The sequence below is a fragment of the Pipistrellus hanaki genome (genome assembly GCF_964339955.1).
Source record: "Pipistrellus hanaki genome assembly, chromosome: 6".
Lineage (NCBI taxonomy): Eukaryota > Metazoa > Chordata > Mammalia > Chiroptera > Vespertilionidae > Pipistrellus > Pipistrellus hanaki.
The window spans coordinates 62,168,737-62,189,245 of NC_140508.1; the positions used below are offsets into that span (position 1 = coordinate 62,168,737).

General features: G+C 39.1%; 2 protein-coding genes across 6 annotated transcripts in view; one reads left to right on the top strand and one right to left on the bottom strand.

Moving 5' to 3' along the window:
* PRELID3A (PRELI domain containing 3A) overlaps positions 1-7,105 on the top strand; it is a 41,931-nt gene extending 34,826 nt beyond the window's left edge. Inside the window, exon 6 of the mRNA XM_084887353.1 lies at positions 5,779-7,105. Within this exon, the coding sequence (XP_084743479.1) occupies positions 5,779-5,856 (78 nt within the window). The 3' untranslated portion in view covers positions 5,857-7,105. The remainder of the gene's footprint in view (positions 1-5,778) is intronic.
* SPIRE1 (spire type actin nucleation factor 1) overlaps positions 1-20,509 on the bottom strand; it is a 103,440-nt gene that overhangs the window by 7,571 nt on the left and 75,360 nt on the right. For 3 of the 5 annotated variants that reach the window (XM_084887313.1, XM_084887312.1, XM_084887314.1), the window contains 5 exons: positions 15,458-15,630; positions 8,739-8,829; positions 7,112-7,254; positions 4,754-4,927; positions 542-679 (listed from right to left, as the gene is read on the bottom strand). In XM_084887313.1, the coding sequence (XP_084743439.1) occupies positions 542-679; positions 4,754-4,927; positions 7,112-7,254; positions 8,739-8,829; positions 15,458-15,630 (719 nt within the window). The remainder of the gene's footprint in view (positions 1-541; positions 680-4,753; positions 4,928-7,111; positions 7,255-8,738; positions 8,830-15,457; positions 15,631-20,509) is intronic. The other 2 variants (XM_084887315.1, XM_084887316.1) reach the window with 1 other exon arrangement.

The following is a 20,509-nucleotide window of genomic DNA, read 5'->3' on the forward strand; positions in this document are numbered from 1 at the left end:
AAAAGGAGAAAACAAACAAATACCGACAATAGTTAATTTCCTATTTGCATGGTTTAAAGCATTTTATATTTATACACTGGGGAAGTTTGGTACACAGAAGGAAGAGGAGAACTCACAAACCCTGTTCTTATGTTTGGCTCTGTGATAATTTTAATGGCTCCGTATTTCATCTTATTCTACTGTTAAAAGGTAGTAAAAGGCCACAGCTCCCTAGAGTGAACCATCATGGAAGCAACTGGAAGAAGCTTCTAAAAAGTCTCCCCAGTATAATGACTACATGCAGACATGGTTTTATGAAGGCATACCATTATTTGTTATGGTTGTTTTAAACTTCCAGAGGTTTTGATTTCTAAGGGAGAAAATATCCACTTTGGTGAGCAAGACAGAACAGGAACTGACTTTTGGAGAATAAGCCTCTTACCTCCTAAAATCCCCTAAAAGTCCTGCACCATCTGGCTAGCAGACAGCTCCCTCGGGAGACCATGCCTGTGACTGACCATTCCGCTACCCCTGCTCATCAATCGACTTGAAACAGCTCTACCTTTCCTTTTTTCAGGGCAGTGTAGACATCTTTATATTGTTGGTATTTTTCCAGCTCTGCCTTCACCAGGACCTGACGAATATGCATCACCTCCTCCACAGTAAGAGCTAGGCATTCCACTGGGTAGCAGAATTCCTCCTGAAATTCAAAATTCCACATGAATAAGAAACTCCCACCCCTTTTTCTGGCTTTGCAACATTTCCCTCCAGATCAGACACCTGGTTAGTAGCTTCTGAGAAGAAAAGAGGTCCCAGTGAACACTGGAACAGAGCTGGCTTACTCTAGGTACCACATAACTTCTCATTATACCAAGATAACAGATGGCAGAAAACGTCTGGGGACCATGTGAAACACTATAGCTTACTGAAGTTAAAAAAAAAAAAAAAAGCAAAAAAAGCCCCTTGCTATGTATCTATGCTGTGAAACCTTGAAAAAAATATTTGTTATTCTAAACTAAATTTACGTCAGTTATCTCATGATTATGCAAAGACGCTATTTAGTATTGTGTTGATACTATATGCTAAGAGATAAATAGCAAATAAAAAACAGTGGTACTATTTTTAAAACTGGTTTGTGGTACCCAGAATAGCCAAAAGAAGGTGGTTAGTAATTTATACGGAGAAGCACAGTGGTAAGTTACATCAGCACACCTTGAAAAACCCTCATGGCGTGAGTGAAGCTGGAACATTGGTGCAGTTTACAGCCAAAAGGCAATCTCTACTGCTCCACAGTTCTCCAGATTTCTATTACGACTTTTAAACAACTGCTGAATGCACAGTCAGCATTGGCAAGATGTGGGGGGAAATCAGGATAATTTCACAATAAATATTTATGTTGACTGAATTATGTTAATAGTTTCCCCCCAAACAGCTGAGGAAGATGTTGATGTAACTGATCCCACTGAATAAAGAGCCTCACCCCCATCTGCTCCCCATCCGGCCTGCTCTTGATTGGTGGATCTAATAGAAAGACAGAACAGTCTTGTGCATTCGCACCCTGCCAGGCCTCACAAGGGCCATTGTGGTGTGGTGACACTGAAACTTAGTGTTCTCAGTACAAACACATTATAATTCACTCCCACACACACAATAGCACTGGTCACAGACATTCTGGAATCAAACAGCCAAATGAGAAAGCACATGACCACGAATGCAGTTTAACATTCAGCTCTGTCTTTCAATCAGAGAAAAACAAAAACAAATCTAGGTTGCAAACTTGACAAACATTAGCATTTACTAAAAAAAAAAAAAAGTAGTTTGAAGAACTATTGATTCTTACTAACAGTCAATACCAAATCGTTTGTGTTCAAGCTAACTTAAGGAAGGTTAAATTTGCTTAATTGTGTTTTGGAAAAAATCCTGTAATTGAATTTTTAAGATGAAGAACTTTGAATCTGGAGGCTGGGATGATAGATTGTTCAGATTATATAATTTACTCTAAATGTCTAAAATGCTTGTTAAAAAATCACCTTTACGTAATTTTCTCTTTCAATGGGAAAGCTTTCAAAAACAGCAAGATTAAATAGGCATGTTCCATATCTACTCTGTTTTGCTCCACTCTGAGAAAAGCATAGTGTCAAATGGGACAAGGCACTGACTCGGTGAAGGTTAGGACCTTAAGCTGCATCAGGTACATACTGTTGGCTGGACACATCTGAATGATAGCTTTTCTGAGCTTTGAACATACTTCATGGAACTTTTCCTATGGTAACTTTCATTCATGAATTATAGTGTGATTGCAGTACATCTTCTGATAGCTTACTGTGTGACAAAACTGTTGACTTGAAACAAAATAATGTATAAATCGAGTAAATAACTATATAATCTCTACTGAGATTTATGGTTGTGCCCGATAGAAAGATGGCAAATAGTGCCAATTTCATTAACTTTAAACTTGGATGCCTGGGGTGGTCAATATTTCTGGTAGACGGGATCCTTTTTCTCTGCAAGGGTTCACTAGCACATGCAATAAACCTGACAGCCTGTACTGCTCTCTCCCCAGTCTTACGTCACATAAGGGCTTAGTCAAGCATACTTTCAATCTACTGCTTTGAATCACATGCAAATCCAGTACTTTACAAGGAAATAATAGGGAATTGTGAATTTTTTAATTTGTGTTTCTTTTCTTTTAAAAAATTTCAAGTAGATTAGCCTTTAGTAAGATAATTTCCATCAGGACAAATGCTAATGTTTTAATTCTGGTGCCTTCCCAAGGACAACAAAACTTTAATGCAACATGAAAAAAAATAAGAAAGTTAATACTATTCACTTTTTTAATGGCTAAAAAATATTGATTCAACATTCCCCAAGCCAAATTAAGCCTTAACAGGTCTTGCTGAGATACTAATGCTCCAAACATAAAGAGCATTTTCCCACGGTGACAGTGGCTCGGTCACTCCTTCAGCTCTAAGCTCATTTTCATGGTGGAAAATGGACTATCCAGACTAGATCAGCACAACTCTAATTCTCCAGTTTCTTTGTACTTCAAAATGACTCTCAAATTTAGGAAAGGGAAGCTGAATCTCAAAGTGTTTTTAGTAATGATGACAATATGTTATAGAAGCAGGTGTGCCTTTAGAATTTACTTTTATGTACGTTACAAAGTTTTTATTGAAGATTTTGGTTATTTTTACTATTCAAAACAGGTCAGAGCCTCACCAGTGAGGCTCAATGGTTGAGCATCGACCTTTGAAACAGAAGATCATGGTTCAATTTCAGGTCAAGGTACATGCCTGGTTTGCATCCCCAATAGGTGGCATGCAGGAAGCAGCCGATCAATGATTCTCTCTCATCATTTATGTTTCTATCTCTCCCTCTCCCTTCCTCTCAGAAATCAATAAAAATATGTTTAAAAACCAACAAAACAAAAACAAAACAAAAAACAGGTCAGAGTTAGGCAGCACAAAAATTAGAGAGCAAAATGTATGATCTGGTTACTGAGTCACAGAGAGATGGGAATAGTCATATTTTATATTATGTTCTTAATTATAAAAACTCCCTAATAAGTTTAAAAATTGTCCACAATGATACTTTTTGAGTTCTTAAACTAAATAAAAATAGCAACTATTAAGTTTAATTGTTCTTTCCTTTTTTCAAGTTTAACTTTAAAATGCTAAGTGAATTCTTTGCCTAAAGTAATATGTGGATTAAATATAGATATATATATCTGTGTTTGGGGAGAATTAATAATAAAAATAAAAATGTTGACAGATCTTCAATAATAGCAGAAGGAGTGACAGGAGTTAAAATGTCATTTCTGCACTTAACCATACTGCCCAAATGGCAGATCTGAAAATTGGGAAAAGGTCAGAGATTTATCTTAAATTTCATGACAAATAAACAGGGAAAGGGATTTGTTGTTTCTCATTCACATTCGCAGTTTCCTTTCTAAATCAAGGGTAATAAAGAATAACAAAGAAACCAGCTGCTGGCTCACTGGTTCAGTCAAGGCAAGTTTAGGAAATAAGGGGCCCTGGACAGTGCAACAGGCAAGGCTGCCACCAACACTGTCAGCAGCAGCGCCACACTGGGTGGGGAAGCCTCATGAGGCCCCAGGCTTTCCATTTCACTGAGGTTTGGAAATTATTGTACTTTCTTAAAAAAAAGTACAGTCTATATGAAAACCTCAAAAACAATAATAAAATGCAAGATTACCTAAAATATCTAAAATAACCAGAGCAATAAAAAGAGAACTTGAAGTTTCTCTTTACAGAGAAGGGGGTATCATAACAACCACATAACACCCTGACCATCACAATGCAGCTGCATGAACGGTGCTGGGGAAGAGGAGTCTGAGCGCAGGGGAGACGTGATGAGCACACGGCCCTGGAAGCGCAGGGCTGGGAGTGTGGGACACGGGCAGTGACAGGGCTCTGTGAGAGGCAGTCTCCCTGATGGCAGCGAGGCCCTGGGGTGAAAGCACAGGCTCTCAGGGGGCAGCATTCCTCCTGCTGTAAAATTGAGTCGCTCCAAGAGACAAACACTCACATGTCCCTTGAATCTGATGCTGCATTTTGAGTTTGTTGTCCTTTCAAAGTTATTTTCCTCTCAATTGAGATCATGGTGTGCTCTATTCATCCTACAAATGATTGGAATCAATGATCAGAAGCAAAGTGCCCATCTAAGCTGTTAATTCTTGCAGAGTGCAGGAGTTCAGGTATCGCTGTCAGAGATAGAGCAAAATAATCCCCAGAACCAGCAGAAAGAGGCCAACCTTTGAGGATTTCCACCTGCTGGTAAGAGCTCTCTCACATAGATAATACATAGCCCCTGCTACCCCAAACATGGCTGCTTCAAAAGGATGAGAGCTGAGCAGAGAAGCTGTTTGTATGGTAGAAAAAAGTGGTCGGAAAGGCGTCCACGGCCATACACTGGTTATCCTAGGCACCTGAACAACAGATAAGGGAAAAGAAAATGGCAGGGGGAAAAGAAAAGGAGAAAATAATGCTGAACATGAGTGACCTACAAACAGTGGTTACAGAGCATGAAAGAAAAACAGAACAAAACAAAAACACCACAAAGGATGTTAATGGTAGATTCCATGCATATGTCCACACCAACATCTGCGCCCACATGTTAAAGTCAGCAATTAAATCATGAAGTCAATCCTAGAGAATCTCAAAGTTTATACAGCAAAGACCTGAACTTCAAATTTCCTAACATGCTGTCTGGTGAACAATGAGTTTCCTAAAACAGCTCGTGGGGATGCAGGACAGGGTACCTGGCGCCGGGCTGGGGAGAGTGTGGGAGGGGGACCTGGGGAAGGTTTTTATGACAAGTGCCCTTTCATTTAGGTGGGCAGACACCTTCAATCATTTGACCAAATGACTGACAAAAAAACTACATAATAAAACATCCTAAGGAAAGGGAGGGGGATACATAAAAATAAGAGAATAACAACAATGACATTTCTGCCATTTTCAGTAAAGGGGTTAGAAATACAAAATGATTCTGTTTCTAAAATATAGCTAAGATTTTAAATGAGCATACTTTAAAAACAATACTTATCAAGCTGGAGGGTACTACGCACAGGAGTGCGATTTGATGGATTTCCTGAGATAAGCTATCAGCAAGAAAAGCCATTACTTGACCAGGATGGTATTTTGTCTCAGCTGGTGCGTAGAGGTTCTTGGGGGGGATTGTAGTTCTGTGTGGAGCCTAAACTGCCAATGCAATGCCTTTCACTGAGACCCTTCTTAGTGACTGCCGACTGACTTTACTTTGCTCTTTTCCCCACAGAAAAACCCAACTCACAGCCCGACCAACCACACTCTGAGAGGTCCCCTGTGCCAGGAAGTATACTTCATGGGCTCTTGATGTGGACTGATAGTCTTTCTTGGCAAAAACTGTCATTGCTACCTGAAACTCCTGCGTTGTTGATCTGATGGTTGATTGACAATTTTAAAATTTAAGTCTAACTTCAACAATGATGTCATATGATATGATCATCTACATGATAAACTGGCTTCTAGGAAAATCCATGTGAACAGAAGAATCGCCTAATTATCAGACTTGTAAAAAATAATCCCTAAGGACCTCCCTCATACATATTTTTAAGTTGTGACAGTAACTCTATATTTTGCTAAAGCAATAACTTGTTCCCATTAACAAAAGTCTTCAGATTTTAAAAGTTTGAACCTGTCTAGTTAGAATTCTGTTTTCCTGCTATATTTAATCAGATATTAGTGTTTTGGTGATAAGAGGAATCCTGTCAAGAATTGCCATAAATCATTAATTCTTTAATTGTATCCTTTGGGAGCAAGATGACTGATTAAATTTCAACACTGTAAGCTCTGTTCAACCTTAGTATCTTCACACTACCCACACTCTATTCCTCTACGTGGAGTGATACATCATAGCCTAAAAATATGGACTAAGTATATTCCAGTTTATTCATGGGTATCTGAAAAAAACATGAGATGTTAGGTTGCCAGGAGAACTACTGACTGAAGCCCTGCGTCTTGCCTGCACACATTTCTGACGTTTAGTGGGACTACAAAGGAATCTCTGCAGACCTCCCCTGGCTGGCGATCTATTCTTCCTGGCAGGGCCTGTGTCCCACATCCCACCGTTCTGAGACACGAGTGGCCACTACATGAATCCAAGTCTCTGGAAAACAGCAAACACTGTCAACCAGTACAAACAGCAGCTTCGGCCCCAAAATATACTTGGAAACAGTGAATAACAGCTTTCAATGAATCAAAATTTTCTCCTGGTACTTCTGCATAATAAATCAGTCTACTGTAGCTAAACTTTGTTGTTTTTATTATTAGTTTTAACAATTTTTAAGTAGCTCAATACCATTTGAAAGAAAGAAAACATTTATTAGTTCATACTTTCTATCACTGTTGTCTTCTGGGCGGCAAAAAGGTGCTTTAAATGAACAAAGAATGACCAACTTTCATTTAGGTTGCTGTTAGGGTTTGTTTTCTTTAGGTATTAAAAACAAGGTTATTTGAAGTCCATTCTAACCTTTGGAAGTTTTTTCTCCTAATCATCATCTCAAGAAAGCTAAAGATTCTAGGTCCTCTACCTGGTCCTGCAGTCACTGTGCAGGGTTCCAGTTACTTACAAGAGACCGGGAGCTCTGCTTGGATGGCGGCAGAAACTGCCTCACGTTAGTGGGCGTTTCCTTCTCAATGGAATGCCGTCTCTGCGGAGGCTGCCGTCGTTCTGGCTGGGGCGTTGATGATATGGGCAAGAACTTCGGAGGTGCTAAAGAAAAGAATTAACAAAATTAAAATGAATTTTCTTACTATGAGGATTGTTAGAGAAGAATCTTTGCAAGGTCAACTTGCTACAGAAATTGCAAGGAAAAAGCAAAAAATATTCATTCAAATTCCTACCTAGAAATGCAACAGAAGTACAGTCTCAAATTTGTACATACAAATGCCCTCATGTTGTTTTCCATAGAATTTTGCAATTAAAGAGTTTCAGGCATTATTCAACAAATCCTATAAAATATGCATTTTGTATATCTAAAAGTCTCCCAAATCAAACCAAAATTCTTTTAAGAAATTTTGTTTTATATTTTAATATTATTCTGTGTTAGTTTCAGATATACAGCCAGCATAGTGGTTAAACAATCATGTACTTTACAGGGTGACATTAACAAAATTCTAGTGTTCCTTTCTAGGCATGCATAGTCACTCTCTAATTTTCCCGGATATGCAGTTGCTTTTGAATGTCCTAATGTCCTGGGTGTTAAAGGGGGGAAATACAAAAATAAAAGAGGGTGGTGCCAGCCTTTAAAAGCTTTGCAAGTCCCTTGAGCTGGAGCAGAGGGTAGCTAGCAGAAATGCAACAATGGCTGCCCACCTCTGGAGTCAGAGGCAGCAATCAAGGCCTAGCATTTGGTGACAGGGTCCTTTTGGTCCACCCTGGCTAACGCAAGCTTTGTGCAAGCTGCTCCAGAAGCAGTACACACTGTCTGCCAGGGCCAGGGGGTCGGGGTGAGTAGCTGGTTCTATGCTAACAGCTGACTAGAATTAACCACAATTTACTATCCAAGTCTTTGGAAGTCGAAAGCCTTCAACAGACTCCAGAGTTCCAAAACAGAGCCAAGTCTGCCAGAGCAACTGTTGTCTGGTACTACAGACTCCCACTGTCTTCCCAGAATCTTCTTCTTTTTCTTTTTTTAAAATACATTTTATTGATTTTTTTACAGAGAGGAAGAGAGAGGGATAGAGAGTTAGAAACATCGATGAGAGAGAATCATCGACTAGCTGCCTCTTGCATACCCCCTACTGGGGATGTGCCCGCAACCAAGGTACATGCCCTTGACCGGAATCGAACCCGGGACCCTTCAATCCTCAGGCCGATGCTCTATCCACTGAGCCAAACCTGTTTCGGCCCCAGAATCTTCTTAACATAAAAATTTTATTCCTTTTAAAATTTTATAAATAAAAACATTTAGGAGTCACTTAACTTTCTAAAGTACTGACTTATTTCCTACAACTGTTATCTGTAAAACCAAAGGTGACTGATCTAAGTTAAAAACCTGAGTCCTGGTATTAGTTTAACCTTACCTTATAATGTCACTCTGGGAATATAACTGAATATTTGTTTTGGACTAGTGAAGTTCCAGATTTAGTTCTTTATACCCCAAATAATTTCGAGGCACTTTGGGATCCCCTACTTGAGGAGAAGCATGTTTTTTAAGGTATCTCATGCTAGTTCTTTGTGCCACAAATACTTACTCTTCCTTGTGGACACAGCCTCCAGAAAGGGATCGTCAAGGAAGGAGGGAGACACGCTGCTGCTGCTGGCTGACTTGTGCAGAGTCTCTTCCTGGGAAAGGAAGGAACAGCGAAATAGTGAGATTCCCTAGACCAGTGGTCAGAAAATTCATTAGTCAGCAGAGCCAAATATCAACAGCACAACGACTGAAATTTCTTTTAACTCCCCCCACCTTCTCCTCCTCCTCCAACATTTCTGTAATACTGGTTTGATGTTGATAAACTCCTTCAGCTTTTTCTTGTCTGGGAAAATCTTTATCTCTCTTTTAATTCTAAATGATAGCTTTGCTGGGTAGAATAATCTTAGTTGTAAATTGCTCCTTTGAATATTTCATGCCAATCCCTTCTGGCCTGCACATTTTCTATTGACAAATCAGCTGACAGTCTTAGGAGACCCCCCCTTGTAGGTAACATTGCTTTTCTCTTGCTGCTTTTAAGATCCTGGTCTTTAACATTTGCCATTTTTAAAAAATTGATTTGGTGCCATATGCGCACAAACTGGGGATCGAACTAGTAACCTAGGCATGTGTCCTGTTCAGGAATTTAATCCATGACATTCCAGTGCATGGGATGATGCTCCAAGCACTGAGCCACACTGGCCAGGGCAACCTTTACCATTTTAACTATGATGTGTCTTGGTGAGCTTGTTTGGCTTCATCTTGCATGGGACTCTCTCTGCTTCCTGGACTTGTACATCTATTTCCTTTGATAGGTAGAGAAGTTTTCTGTCATTATTTCTTTAAATAGGTTTTCAATTCCTTGCTCTTTCTTTTCTACTTCTGGTACTCCATATGATACAAATGTTACCAAGTTCAATATTAGTCTGTCCTCATTTTTAATAATGCCTTTTTTCTTTTTTGCTGTTCTAATGGGTGTTTTCTGCCACCAGTTTCTAAATCACTGATTCAATCCTCTGCTTCATTTAATCTACCATTGATTCCTCCTAATATATTATCATTCATTTGTTATTGTATTCTTCATTTCCAACTGCTTCTTTTTTATGTTTTCTATCTCCATTTTTTGGCTTCCCATCTCTTTGTTAAAATTCTCACTAAATTCATATACTCTTCCTCTAAGTTCATTGAACATCCTTAAGATCAATGCTTTGAATTCTGCATCTGATAGATTGCTTGTCTCCATTTTTTTTTAAAAAATATTTTTAGGGGGGGTTCATTTTCTGGAGGTTTGCTCTGTTCTTCATTTGGGACATGTTTCTTTGTCTCCTCACTGTAACAGCCTCCCTGTGATTGTTTCCATGTATTAGGTAGAGCCGCAACATCTCTTGGTCTTGGCAGAGAGGCCTTATGTAGCAGGTGTTCTATGGGACACGATAGCACAGTCTCCCCAGGCACCTGGGTCTCAGGTGCTGGGTCTCCAGTTGGGTCCTTCATGTGGGATATACGGGCCCCTTCACTGTAGGTGAGCCTTGAGACCTGTCAATGGAAGGGATTGATCCTCAGGCTGATTTGGTTGTGAGGACTGGCCATGACTACAGTGAAGAAGCAATTGTGCAGAGGCTGACCCTATGGTGCTAGATTCTCTTTAGTGGGGCCCTGATACTGGCTGAATCTGCCATTTGGGTGTTTTGCTGGTTGAGGTGGTTAAGTGATGCTTTGGATGTGGTCTAGAAGCTGACCACTGAGTGCAATGGTTCTGGGCCCTCTTGGGTGGTGCAGGCCAAAATTAGTCACCGCCTGTGCCTTGCCTGGGGCCACATGAGCTACAAAGTGATCTCCAGATGGATGCCACCTGTACTGGGCTTGGAGGTACCGACACTCTAACTACGGAATCACCAGCTAGGGCAATTTAGTTGTAATTTTGATGTCATGAGAGGAGGCAAGTATAGCACTTACCTACTCTACCCATCTTGAAAATAACTCTTAGTTTCATCATTTTTAGAAGAGGGTACATATTTCCCTGGCCAGTGCTGCTCAGTTGGTTGGGCACTGTCCTGTGTATCAAAAGGTGCCAGTTTGGGGCCTGGTCAGGGCACATGTCTGGGCTGTGGGCTCAATCCCCAGTGAAGGGCATGCAGCAGGAGACAGCAGATCACTGTTTCTCTTTCTCATTGATGTTTTTTTCTCTCTCTCTTCCTTCCTTTCTAAAAATCAATAAAAATATATATATTTTAAATAAGAGGGTATATATTTCCTAGTATTATTGGAAAGACCAGATGGGATACTGCATTCAAAAAGCTTAACACATTACCTGGTCTATAATAAATGGTGGTTTATATTTTTATTAGGGGAATATTTAACACATTTATAACAATAACAGGAACCCCACGAGGGTAGAGGCCATGTGTCTCATTCATTGCTGTTACCTAGTATCAAATCCATCACTTAGTGTATAATGAATAAAAAGTTTTTGAATAAATGGATGAAAAAAAACATTCTATGAAATGACATGATTCTAGAAAATTGTCTACATTCTGCCAAATAAAATTTAAATTCCTTTTATTAGTGAGAAAAGATCTTATTGGATTATACTATACCAAAATGAAGTACACTACTTATTCATAAAAAAATTTATTATCTACTCTATGATCGGGAATACACATTAACTATCAGGCATCTTATTTCTATAAAAAACTGATATTTTTAAATATAGAAGAAAATCAGGTTAATATATTAATCTATGATTATATAAGACAAATAGTGAAAATTCTCTTAGACCTACTTAGTTAAGGTGACTTTAAGAATTAGCCATTCACTAAAAACTGGCCTCATCTAAAACCTACGGCTGAAAGCATTAGTTTCAAACAAGTTACAATTCAAAGGATCTTATCGAAGAACAGAAGAAAAAAGACTGTGTAAACCACACGGTTCAAACAAGGAAGGTTGGAACAGTGACCTCCATGCTCTTGACACCATGAAAAACAAATCAAGCAATGTAAGCAAATCCTCAACCTGCGAGTGACACAAATCTCCAGAAAAGCTATCAAACAACTAGAATGACCTTCTTCTGCTTATGGAAGGTCAAAAGGAAATAAAAGTCAAGAGTATTTCTTAGGAAATGAAAAAAAGTCACACGCAGCACTTTCCAAATGATTATGAGGTGGGTACAACCCTGACTTAAACAGCAGAAATCAGCCCCTGCCTCACAGACGTCAGCCCACCTTCCCAAGAAACATTTCTTTCTTTTAAAAAAAAATATATTTTATTGATTTTTTACAGAGAGGAAGGGAGAGAGAGATAGAGAGCTAGAAACACCGATGAGAGAGAAACATCGACCAGCTGCTTCTTGCACATCCTCCACCGGGGATGTGCCCGCAACCAACGTACATGCCCTTGACCGGAATCGAACCTGGGACCCTTCAGTCCGCAGACCGACACTCTACCACTGAGGCAAACCTGCTTCGGCAAGAAACATTTCTTAAAGCCCAATTTCACAGAACTCTGAGAGGTATGTCCACACCTTCCACCCTACTCTTCTTTACTGGTTTGAATTCTCCCACTATGAACAGACAACCTGTCCTGGGGCAGGTAGGGTAAATACAAGCCAGTTTGTAGGAGACAGAAAAAAATGTGGGGACACCGACCTAAATACATTTCTAGAAATATTTTGAGAAAAAGTTCAAACCAAAAATGTAGCATAGTTACAATAGTGTTGTTATTTATAATTCCCAAATAAGGGACTGGTTAAATAAAATATGGTAAACTATTATGATGGGATATCGCACCGATATTAGACATCATGTTGGAAAAGTTTATGTAATGAGATGGGGAAATGCTCGTGATATATTATTTTAAATAAAAATCACAGGTTAGTTCTAGTTCTGGCAAAATGACAGGTTAGACAACCTACTTCTAAGGCCAAAAGTGGTTTCTGTGGCCAAGTTTAACAAATGGCCAAGTTTAATCACTAGGAACTTTCAAAAGCTTGAAGTTAGTGCTTGTTATTTATTACTTTACTATTATTATTTAAATGTACAAAGCTGCCAGATAAGTTTTATGAGATCTCACTCATATGTGGAATCTAATAAACAAAATAAACTGATGAACCAAATAGGTCCAGAGACATAGAAGCATGGGACAGACTGTCGAATCTCAGAGAAAAAGGCAAGGGATCTGTATTTTCTAAATGTTAAAGTTTGAACATATTTAGATGTTTTAAAATTATACTTAGAAGTTTTAAAATTCTATATTCAGAAGAAAGGAACATAAGTATGCTCATTTAGTATACTTTTGACTAGTCTATCTTTAGTACTTAAAAACATCAATTTTAGCCGAAACCGGTTTGGCTCAGTGGATAGAGCGTCGGCCTGTGGACTGAAAGGTCCCGGGTTGGATTCCGGTCAAAGGGCATGTACCTTGGTTGCGGGCACATCCCCAGTAGTGGGTGTGCAAGAGGCAGCTGATCAATGATTCTCTCTCATCGATGTTTCAAACTCTCCCTCTTTTTTTAAAAAAAAAATATATATATTTTATTGATTTTTTACAGAGAGGAAGGGAGAGAGAACCAGAAACGTCGATGAGAGAGAAACATCGACCAGCAGCCTCCTGCACACCCACCACCGGGGATGTGCCCGCAACCAACGTACATGCCCTTGACCAGAATCGAACCCAGGACCTTTCAGTCCGCAGACCAACGCTCTACCACTGAGCCAAACCGGTTTTGGCCGATGTTTCTAACTCTTTATCCCTCTCTCTTTCTCTCTGTAAACAAATCAATAAAATATATATTTTTAAAAAACAAAAAACATCAATTTTAATTTGAAGAGGAAGAGAGCAAAATGCTTAGTTCTAGGCCAGTGTCTAAGAACATTCACTTGTTCCATGAGTCAGAGATTTCCACTACCAGTGACTAAGAAACTATCATCCAGGCTTAACTCAGCAGCCAGAGACAAAGGTCTGAGTTAGCTGAAAACCCGCTCTAACGTATCTCTTTTCAGCACCTTCTTTCTTTTAATTTTTATTGTGACAAGTATTACCTATGTCTCGATCCTCGCCCCACTCCCTCCAGTCCACTCCTGCCCCCGCCCTCATCACCCCACTGTCTGTGTCCATGGGTTATGCATATATGCATACAATCAGCACCTTATTTCTGGATTCACATTTGAACTGATGATGAGTAGATGCTCAAAAATGGCCTCCATCTGATTAAAAGAATTGTGTCTATCAAATCATCTCAAGATTTGGACTTGGGACTCTGGTAGTAGTTCTTCAAAAAAAGGACAACCAGCCGAAACAGGTTTGGCTCAGTGGATAGAGCGTTGGTCTGCGTACTGAAAGGTCCCAGGTTCGATTCTGGTCAAGGGCATGTACCTTGGTTGTGGGCACATCCCCAGTGGGGGTTGTGCAAGAGGCAGCTGATTGAGGATTCTCTCTCATCGATGTTTCTAACTCTATCCCTCTCTCTTCCTCTCTGTAAAAAATCAATAAAATATATTTTAAAAAAAATAAAAAAGGACAACCAAGAAGATTGTAGAGGTTGCCCATTTATCTTATGATGGCCAGGTATATAGTCTTGCCTCAAGAGATGAGTGGAGGAGGAAAAGAAAAGTTGTTAAAAATGGTTCAGTAGGTGAAGGAGGAGCACCCCTTGTCCTTAAGACCAGTGCTGTCCAATAGAGCTCCGCGGAGTGATGGTTAATTTGCATATTACTCTTTTATTAGGTAGGATGTTAGTGTCTACAGGGTATTAAGAATTGAGAATCTAGCCGAAACCGGTTTGGCTCAGTGGATAGAGCATCTGCTAAGAAAAAAGGTAAGATGGGCCTGAAGAGAGAGAGACAGCATGTATGAGTGTGCACTGGTCAGGCAGTAGTAAGGATATTTCCTTATTATTCTTAATGTTTGAAAGACATTTAGTAGCAAAATTGTTATTATTGGTATCTTCTGGGTTAGGGTTGGAGACTGATGAGAGGGGAATTGAAGAATAACGCCTTAAATTCTACCCTGGATGGATGTGGAGAGGGTGGAGCCAACAACCACAATAGCAAACAGAAGATGAGAAGCTGGTTGTGTGTGCTGTTGGGGTGGTGGTTGGGGCGGGGGGGGGGGGGGGTAGACAGGAGGTAGGGGGCAAGAATGTGATATCATTTTACACATTTCGATTTTGAGGATGGAGCAGAGGAGATATACAGTACTGATGCTCCAGACAGAGGACTGAGAGATTTGGGAAGCATCAGCAACAGCATCCTTCCTGTTTCTTGAAAACAAGGATGTCAGATCTTGCCCAGAGGGCAGTAGTGAAAGATGAAATCTGGAGAACACTAGCACAGTTTCCTTCCTGAGGCCTGCCTGATGTTATCGGAGAACGGACAACCTCCAGTAGGGATGTGTCAGTGTGTGTGTATTTTAGGGAGAGAAGTAAATGGATGACTATTCTACAGTGTTAAGTGTTTTTAGTGGAAATATGTTTCCTTTTCCCTTCCTCCATATCAAAGGTATTTAAGATAATATAAGCCTAAAAACTGTTGACTTTTTTTTTTTTAACCCTACCATAATCTAGGACTACATCAATATTTTAAAACTTATTCTATATATTATGGTCATTATATTGATCTTTACTAAGTGACAGTAAATAATCCTCTGTTTTATTTCCTGCTAAACCAATCAGTTTTAGCCCTAACTTTATTGCTTGAAAAACGGCGAGTGTCAGCACCGTGAACTCGGAGCCACGCTCTGTGGACGGGGCCTCCCGGGCCGCACCTCAGAGTGGGAGCAGAGCCTCACCTCGGAGTCGGAGCTGTCCAGCTCGGCCAGAGTCGGGGCTTTGAGGAGCCTCTTGCGCTGCACAGACACCTGCTGCGCAGCAGTTAACCCGTTCTCCTTTGTTTGTGCCGCTAGACCTCCATTCACCACCGATGACTCCGCAGTGCTCTTTGGAGAGTCAGGGGCAGTTACATCTGGTGAGAGAAAGAAGAAAGCTCACCTTTTCTGGAGCTAAGAAAGGTAATCAGTGGACAAAACACACTTCCCCAAGTACCTGCACTCAGAAAACACACACCAGTGACGTAGCATTTCCATGTCACACATATAGAGCACAGAAGCTTGACACACCTATGTATACAAAACATTTTTGTTAAGATAATACCTGTTGGGTTCAATTGAAGAAAACCTTTGACTGACTAGTGATATATTCACATTGATGGGTTAAAACTTAGAGCTGAAAGAAGTTCTACAGATAACTGACTTAACTTCTTCATTTTCCAGAGGCTGAGAGGCTAGTTTTTCTTTCTTTTTTTAAAAAAATATATTTTATTGATTTTGTACAGAGAGGGAGAGAGATAGAGAGCTAGAAACATCGATGAGAGAGAGTCATCGATCAGCCGCCTCTTGCACACCCCCTACTGGGGATATGCCCGCAACCAAGGTACATGCCCTTGACCGGAATCGAACCTGGGACCTTTCAGTCCCCAAGCCGACGCTCTGTCCATTGAGCCAAACCGGTCTCGGCGAGGCTAGTTTTCCTTTATAGACTCTAAGAGCTAGTGATGGGTGGATCAAAGTAATGGCATGAATGAAGCCTGATTAAGTGTATGGTTGTCAGATACGAACATCGTTTGATTTAAAATAGCTAATAACCCATATTCATATAAACATGAACACAGAGAATCTGGGATACAATCCCTCGGAGAAAGCTGACTTCGTTTATTCAGAGCTCTGATCTGGATGGGAAAGCAATGTAACAAATTAAAGAAATGCAGGGCACAGAGCAGAGCACAGGGTAGACAGTACAGTAAGAGGCAGATGGCTCTGCTCAAAGCCAAGCTCTGCTGCTAGTTTCCTAACCTTTTGTTCCTCATCTATAAAATGGGCTAACAACAGACATGAGTTTGTTTTGAGGATTAAATAAGTTAACAACTGTGTATGATACTTAATGCTGTGTGTATTAAAGGCAGTTCACCATGAATGTTAGCAACTAATAACACCAATTTGTATTTACATTAATGAGTAAGCCAAGGATCAGAGTAATTTAGCCAGTCATACATCTAGTGGGTAGAGGAAACCTGAATCCTAGTCAGTACTGATTCTAAAGTCCATTTTTAATTTTTTTATTTTTTTTGCGCTGTAGCCTGGAATCTTCCAATGCAAATGGAACCACTTTTCTTCCGTATTTCAAATGAAGTATTAAATATCAAAGTTTAATAACTAACTACCAAATTAGAGTATTTAAAGATGAAGTAAAGCAGTCATTGTATAACTTAAGGTCCACATCAGCGCTGTGAGCAGGCCTGTGCGCATGGAACAGCCTGAAGCCCCTATAGTGGGGGGTAAGGGCACACTAAACACTCAGCGGAAAAGACATGCTTTGAGCTCCTTTACGAGGGGAAAGCACTGTAACTGGTTATTATAAAATCAAGAATCAGTAGTTCCCCCCAACAAATAATGTCTATATGCTTAAAGTTTAAGAAGTGGCTTTTCAGGAAAGATTAAGTATATAAATGTGTTCTAATACAGCCTTCTATAACATTATCTGACTTAATATTTACAATTTCTGCTTATTTTGAGAGATCAAGAAGGCCAGAGAACACTCCCTGGTGGACTAGAAGAAAGGGTTTGAGAAAGCTAGGAAGGATGGAGGAAAGGAAAAAGGAAGGAAGCAGACAGACATACCTGTCCATCAATCATTTACCAGTTTACACAAGATTTCTAATAGAAATTTTGACAACACGTGCATTACTTTTGTTATTATGTTTCCAGGTATAAAGTAGCTAGAACAAATAAATAATTAGGGAAGGAGGTATGCTGAAGGGGACAAAAGGGTAAAAGCAGCAAGTTTCTATACACATTATAATGGTTAAAGTCTTCAAATACAGCTTTATTAAGGAGGTGTACAGAGTGGTAAGCTGCAACACTTAAGAATAATTTCCAAGAAAGCAAAGGAGGAAATGACTGGGCTAATTAATTCCTAGTCAAGAAAAAAGGTAGTGCTTAAATATGGCCTTAAAGTATATATACATATTTTTAAATTTCTTTTCTTTTTTTTCAGAGAGAAAAGGAGAGGGAGAGAGACACAGAAACATCAATAATCAGAGAGAATCACTGATTGGCTACCTCCTGCATGCCCCTTACTGGGATTGAGCCTGCAATCCAGGCATGTGCCCTTGACCGGAATTGAAGCAGGGACTCTTCGGTTAGCAGGCCGAAACTTTATCCACTGAGCCAAATCGGCTGGGACAGAAGTAAATCTTTTTAAAAACCTGATTCTATAGTGTATCTCATTTCATACCCTTCCTATGGAATTGTTCATGTTAGTCTTTTAAGAGATAGCACAAAGTTAAAATTACACACTCTTTCATCCCTCTTCACTACCCATATTTCAATCGAGGCTCCCAAATTGGAGGTACAGTGAGGACGCAGCACAGTCAGCTTCCCAAGGCAGATCTCACATCCCCGATCTATCAGGTCAGGTGAGACCGCTTAGGAGTGCCTGGAGGAACATTGAAACAGTTTAATGGTCATATATTTACTTTAATGTTTAAAAAAAAAAGTAATTTATCAGATGCATGATTTTATGAATGTTTTTGATTAAGATATTTAAGTCATTTATGATGGATTTAAAAAACTTAAAATAGTACCTGGTAGCACTTAAATCTGGCAAAAATCATGAGGGTGGCGTCTGAACTGAAGCTTAGGAAACGCTGTTAAGTGATAAGGGCTGCCATGAGTTCATTTCATTCTCAAGGCAGAGATTTGAGAATCTACCCAATAGCTCTCCAACTGCCTAAACAATGTGCTATGAGACTGATAGCGTTCACTGACTAAAACTACTAAAATAAACACCTTGTACTAAACTGAAGGCTTTGAGATAAATGGGATGAATAAAAAATATGCTATGTAACAGTAAGGTTTCAGAATGATCTCAACACATAAGACTATGTAAATGTGTGTGATTTCATCTCATATTTCATATTTATAAAAGACTCAGTTGAAGATATTTTAAGAGATGTAAGTTTGATTACTTATACTCTTCTGTTCAAATAAATAAATCCTCATTACTTTAGTGTAAATGAGAAAACCAAATACTTCGATAAAACTTTGTACTTATCGAAGACAATTTCTGGAGGAAAAAAACCTGATCTTTATAACTAAGCAAAATATTTAAGATATGGCTTTAAAAGTCACGTATCTCAGGTTCAGTGCATGGCCATGATATTGAATGCTTTATTATAACTTTATGTGTGTTAGATACACCCAGCTGCTGTCTTAGTTGGAATAATTATAACTGGTATAAAGATTACATATTTAATATTTGCATTGCAAAAATAAATTATACTTACCTTAATTACTGTTGAATGGATTAAAACTTTCCACTAAGGATTAATATTTCTAAGATATATATAGGCAACAGAATATACCTTATGTTTTATTTCACACTTGAGGAATTATTTATGTTTCAATATTTACTCCTTAGTTTTCCAACTTTGCATTAAGTTAAAGAATGGATCCATCTTTTCCATTTATAGTTTTTAAAAAGTTGATCTTAGCCCTAGCTGGTTTGTCTCAATGGATAGAACATCAGCCTGCGGACTGAAAGGTCCCAGGTTCGATTCTGACCAAGGGCACATGCCTGGGTTGCAGGCTCGATCCCCAGTAGAAGGCATGTAGGAAGAAGCCAATCAATGATTCTCTCTCATCATTGACATTGATGTTTCTATCTCTCTTTCCCTCTCCTTTCCTCTCTAAAATCAATAAAATATATTTTTTAAAAATTGATCTTAGAGAGAGGGAGGGGGGGGAGAGAATAAAGGCAACATTAATGTGAGAGAGAACATCGACTGATTGCCTTCTGTACATGTCCTGACCAGAGATTGAACCCGTAACCTAGGTATGTACCCTGACTGGGAATTGAACCTGCCACCTCTTGGTGTCCAGGACAATGCTCCAACCAACTAAGCCACCCAGTCAGGGCCCATTTATAATTTGTCAAGATACAACTATGAAAACATAAAATTAGCACAAGAAATTGAGAACAAAGCATGTAGAAATCATGAAGTATATACACTAAGTTATGAAATAAACTATAGCAAATGATGAGCAGTGGAAGCACATAAAAACTTTTTTTACTCATTTATATCAAGGAGGTAAAGTACCAATATCCTTCTTTCCAATACACAACCCATCATATAACCTAACAGAACCCAAAATACACCTATATATAATGTGTCAGGGCATGCATAATGTCTAAACCAGTCACCTGAGCTTAACTGTGTAAGCCAATCGTTAATGTGTTTAGGTAGCCAGCCACTCTCATACAGTCCAACTGAGGGTAACATCTTTAGTAGATATTTAGGAGAGGTAGAGTGTCTGTAATATATACTGCCAACTTTTACGAGACTGGTAGTAACTTATATATTCCAAAACATTTCTGAGTTTATTTTCCAGAACAAAATTTTTTATAAGGTTACTCTGCAAATGGTTGGTAAAATGAAAATTTTCAAGCGGATAAAGAAAATAGAAAAGCTCTTTAGTGGTCAGTCAAAAGTAGTAAAATGAAGAGTGTAAATTATTTATTTGAATTTTTTGAAAGCACATATATTACTAATGTCTGAGACCTACAAGTATAAAAAAAAAGTTTAAAAAACAGTTGGGAACTAATTTAGCAGATGAAAGTAAATATTCATATACAGAATATAAAACTAGAACTCTCTGGCTCTTTAAATATAAATTTGTATTTAATATATGGCAACAATTGCATGGCATATAAAAGAAAATTCTGGAAGAAAATATTAGTCCCAACATCTCATCTCATTTTATATTGAAAACGACAGCTTCTGAAAT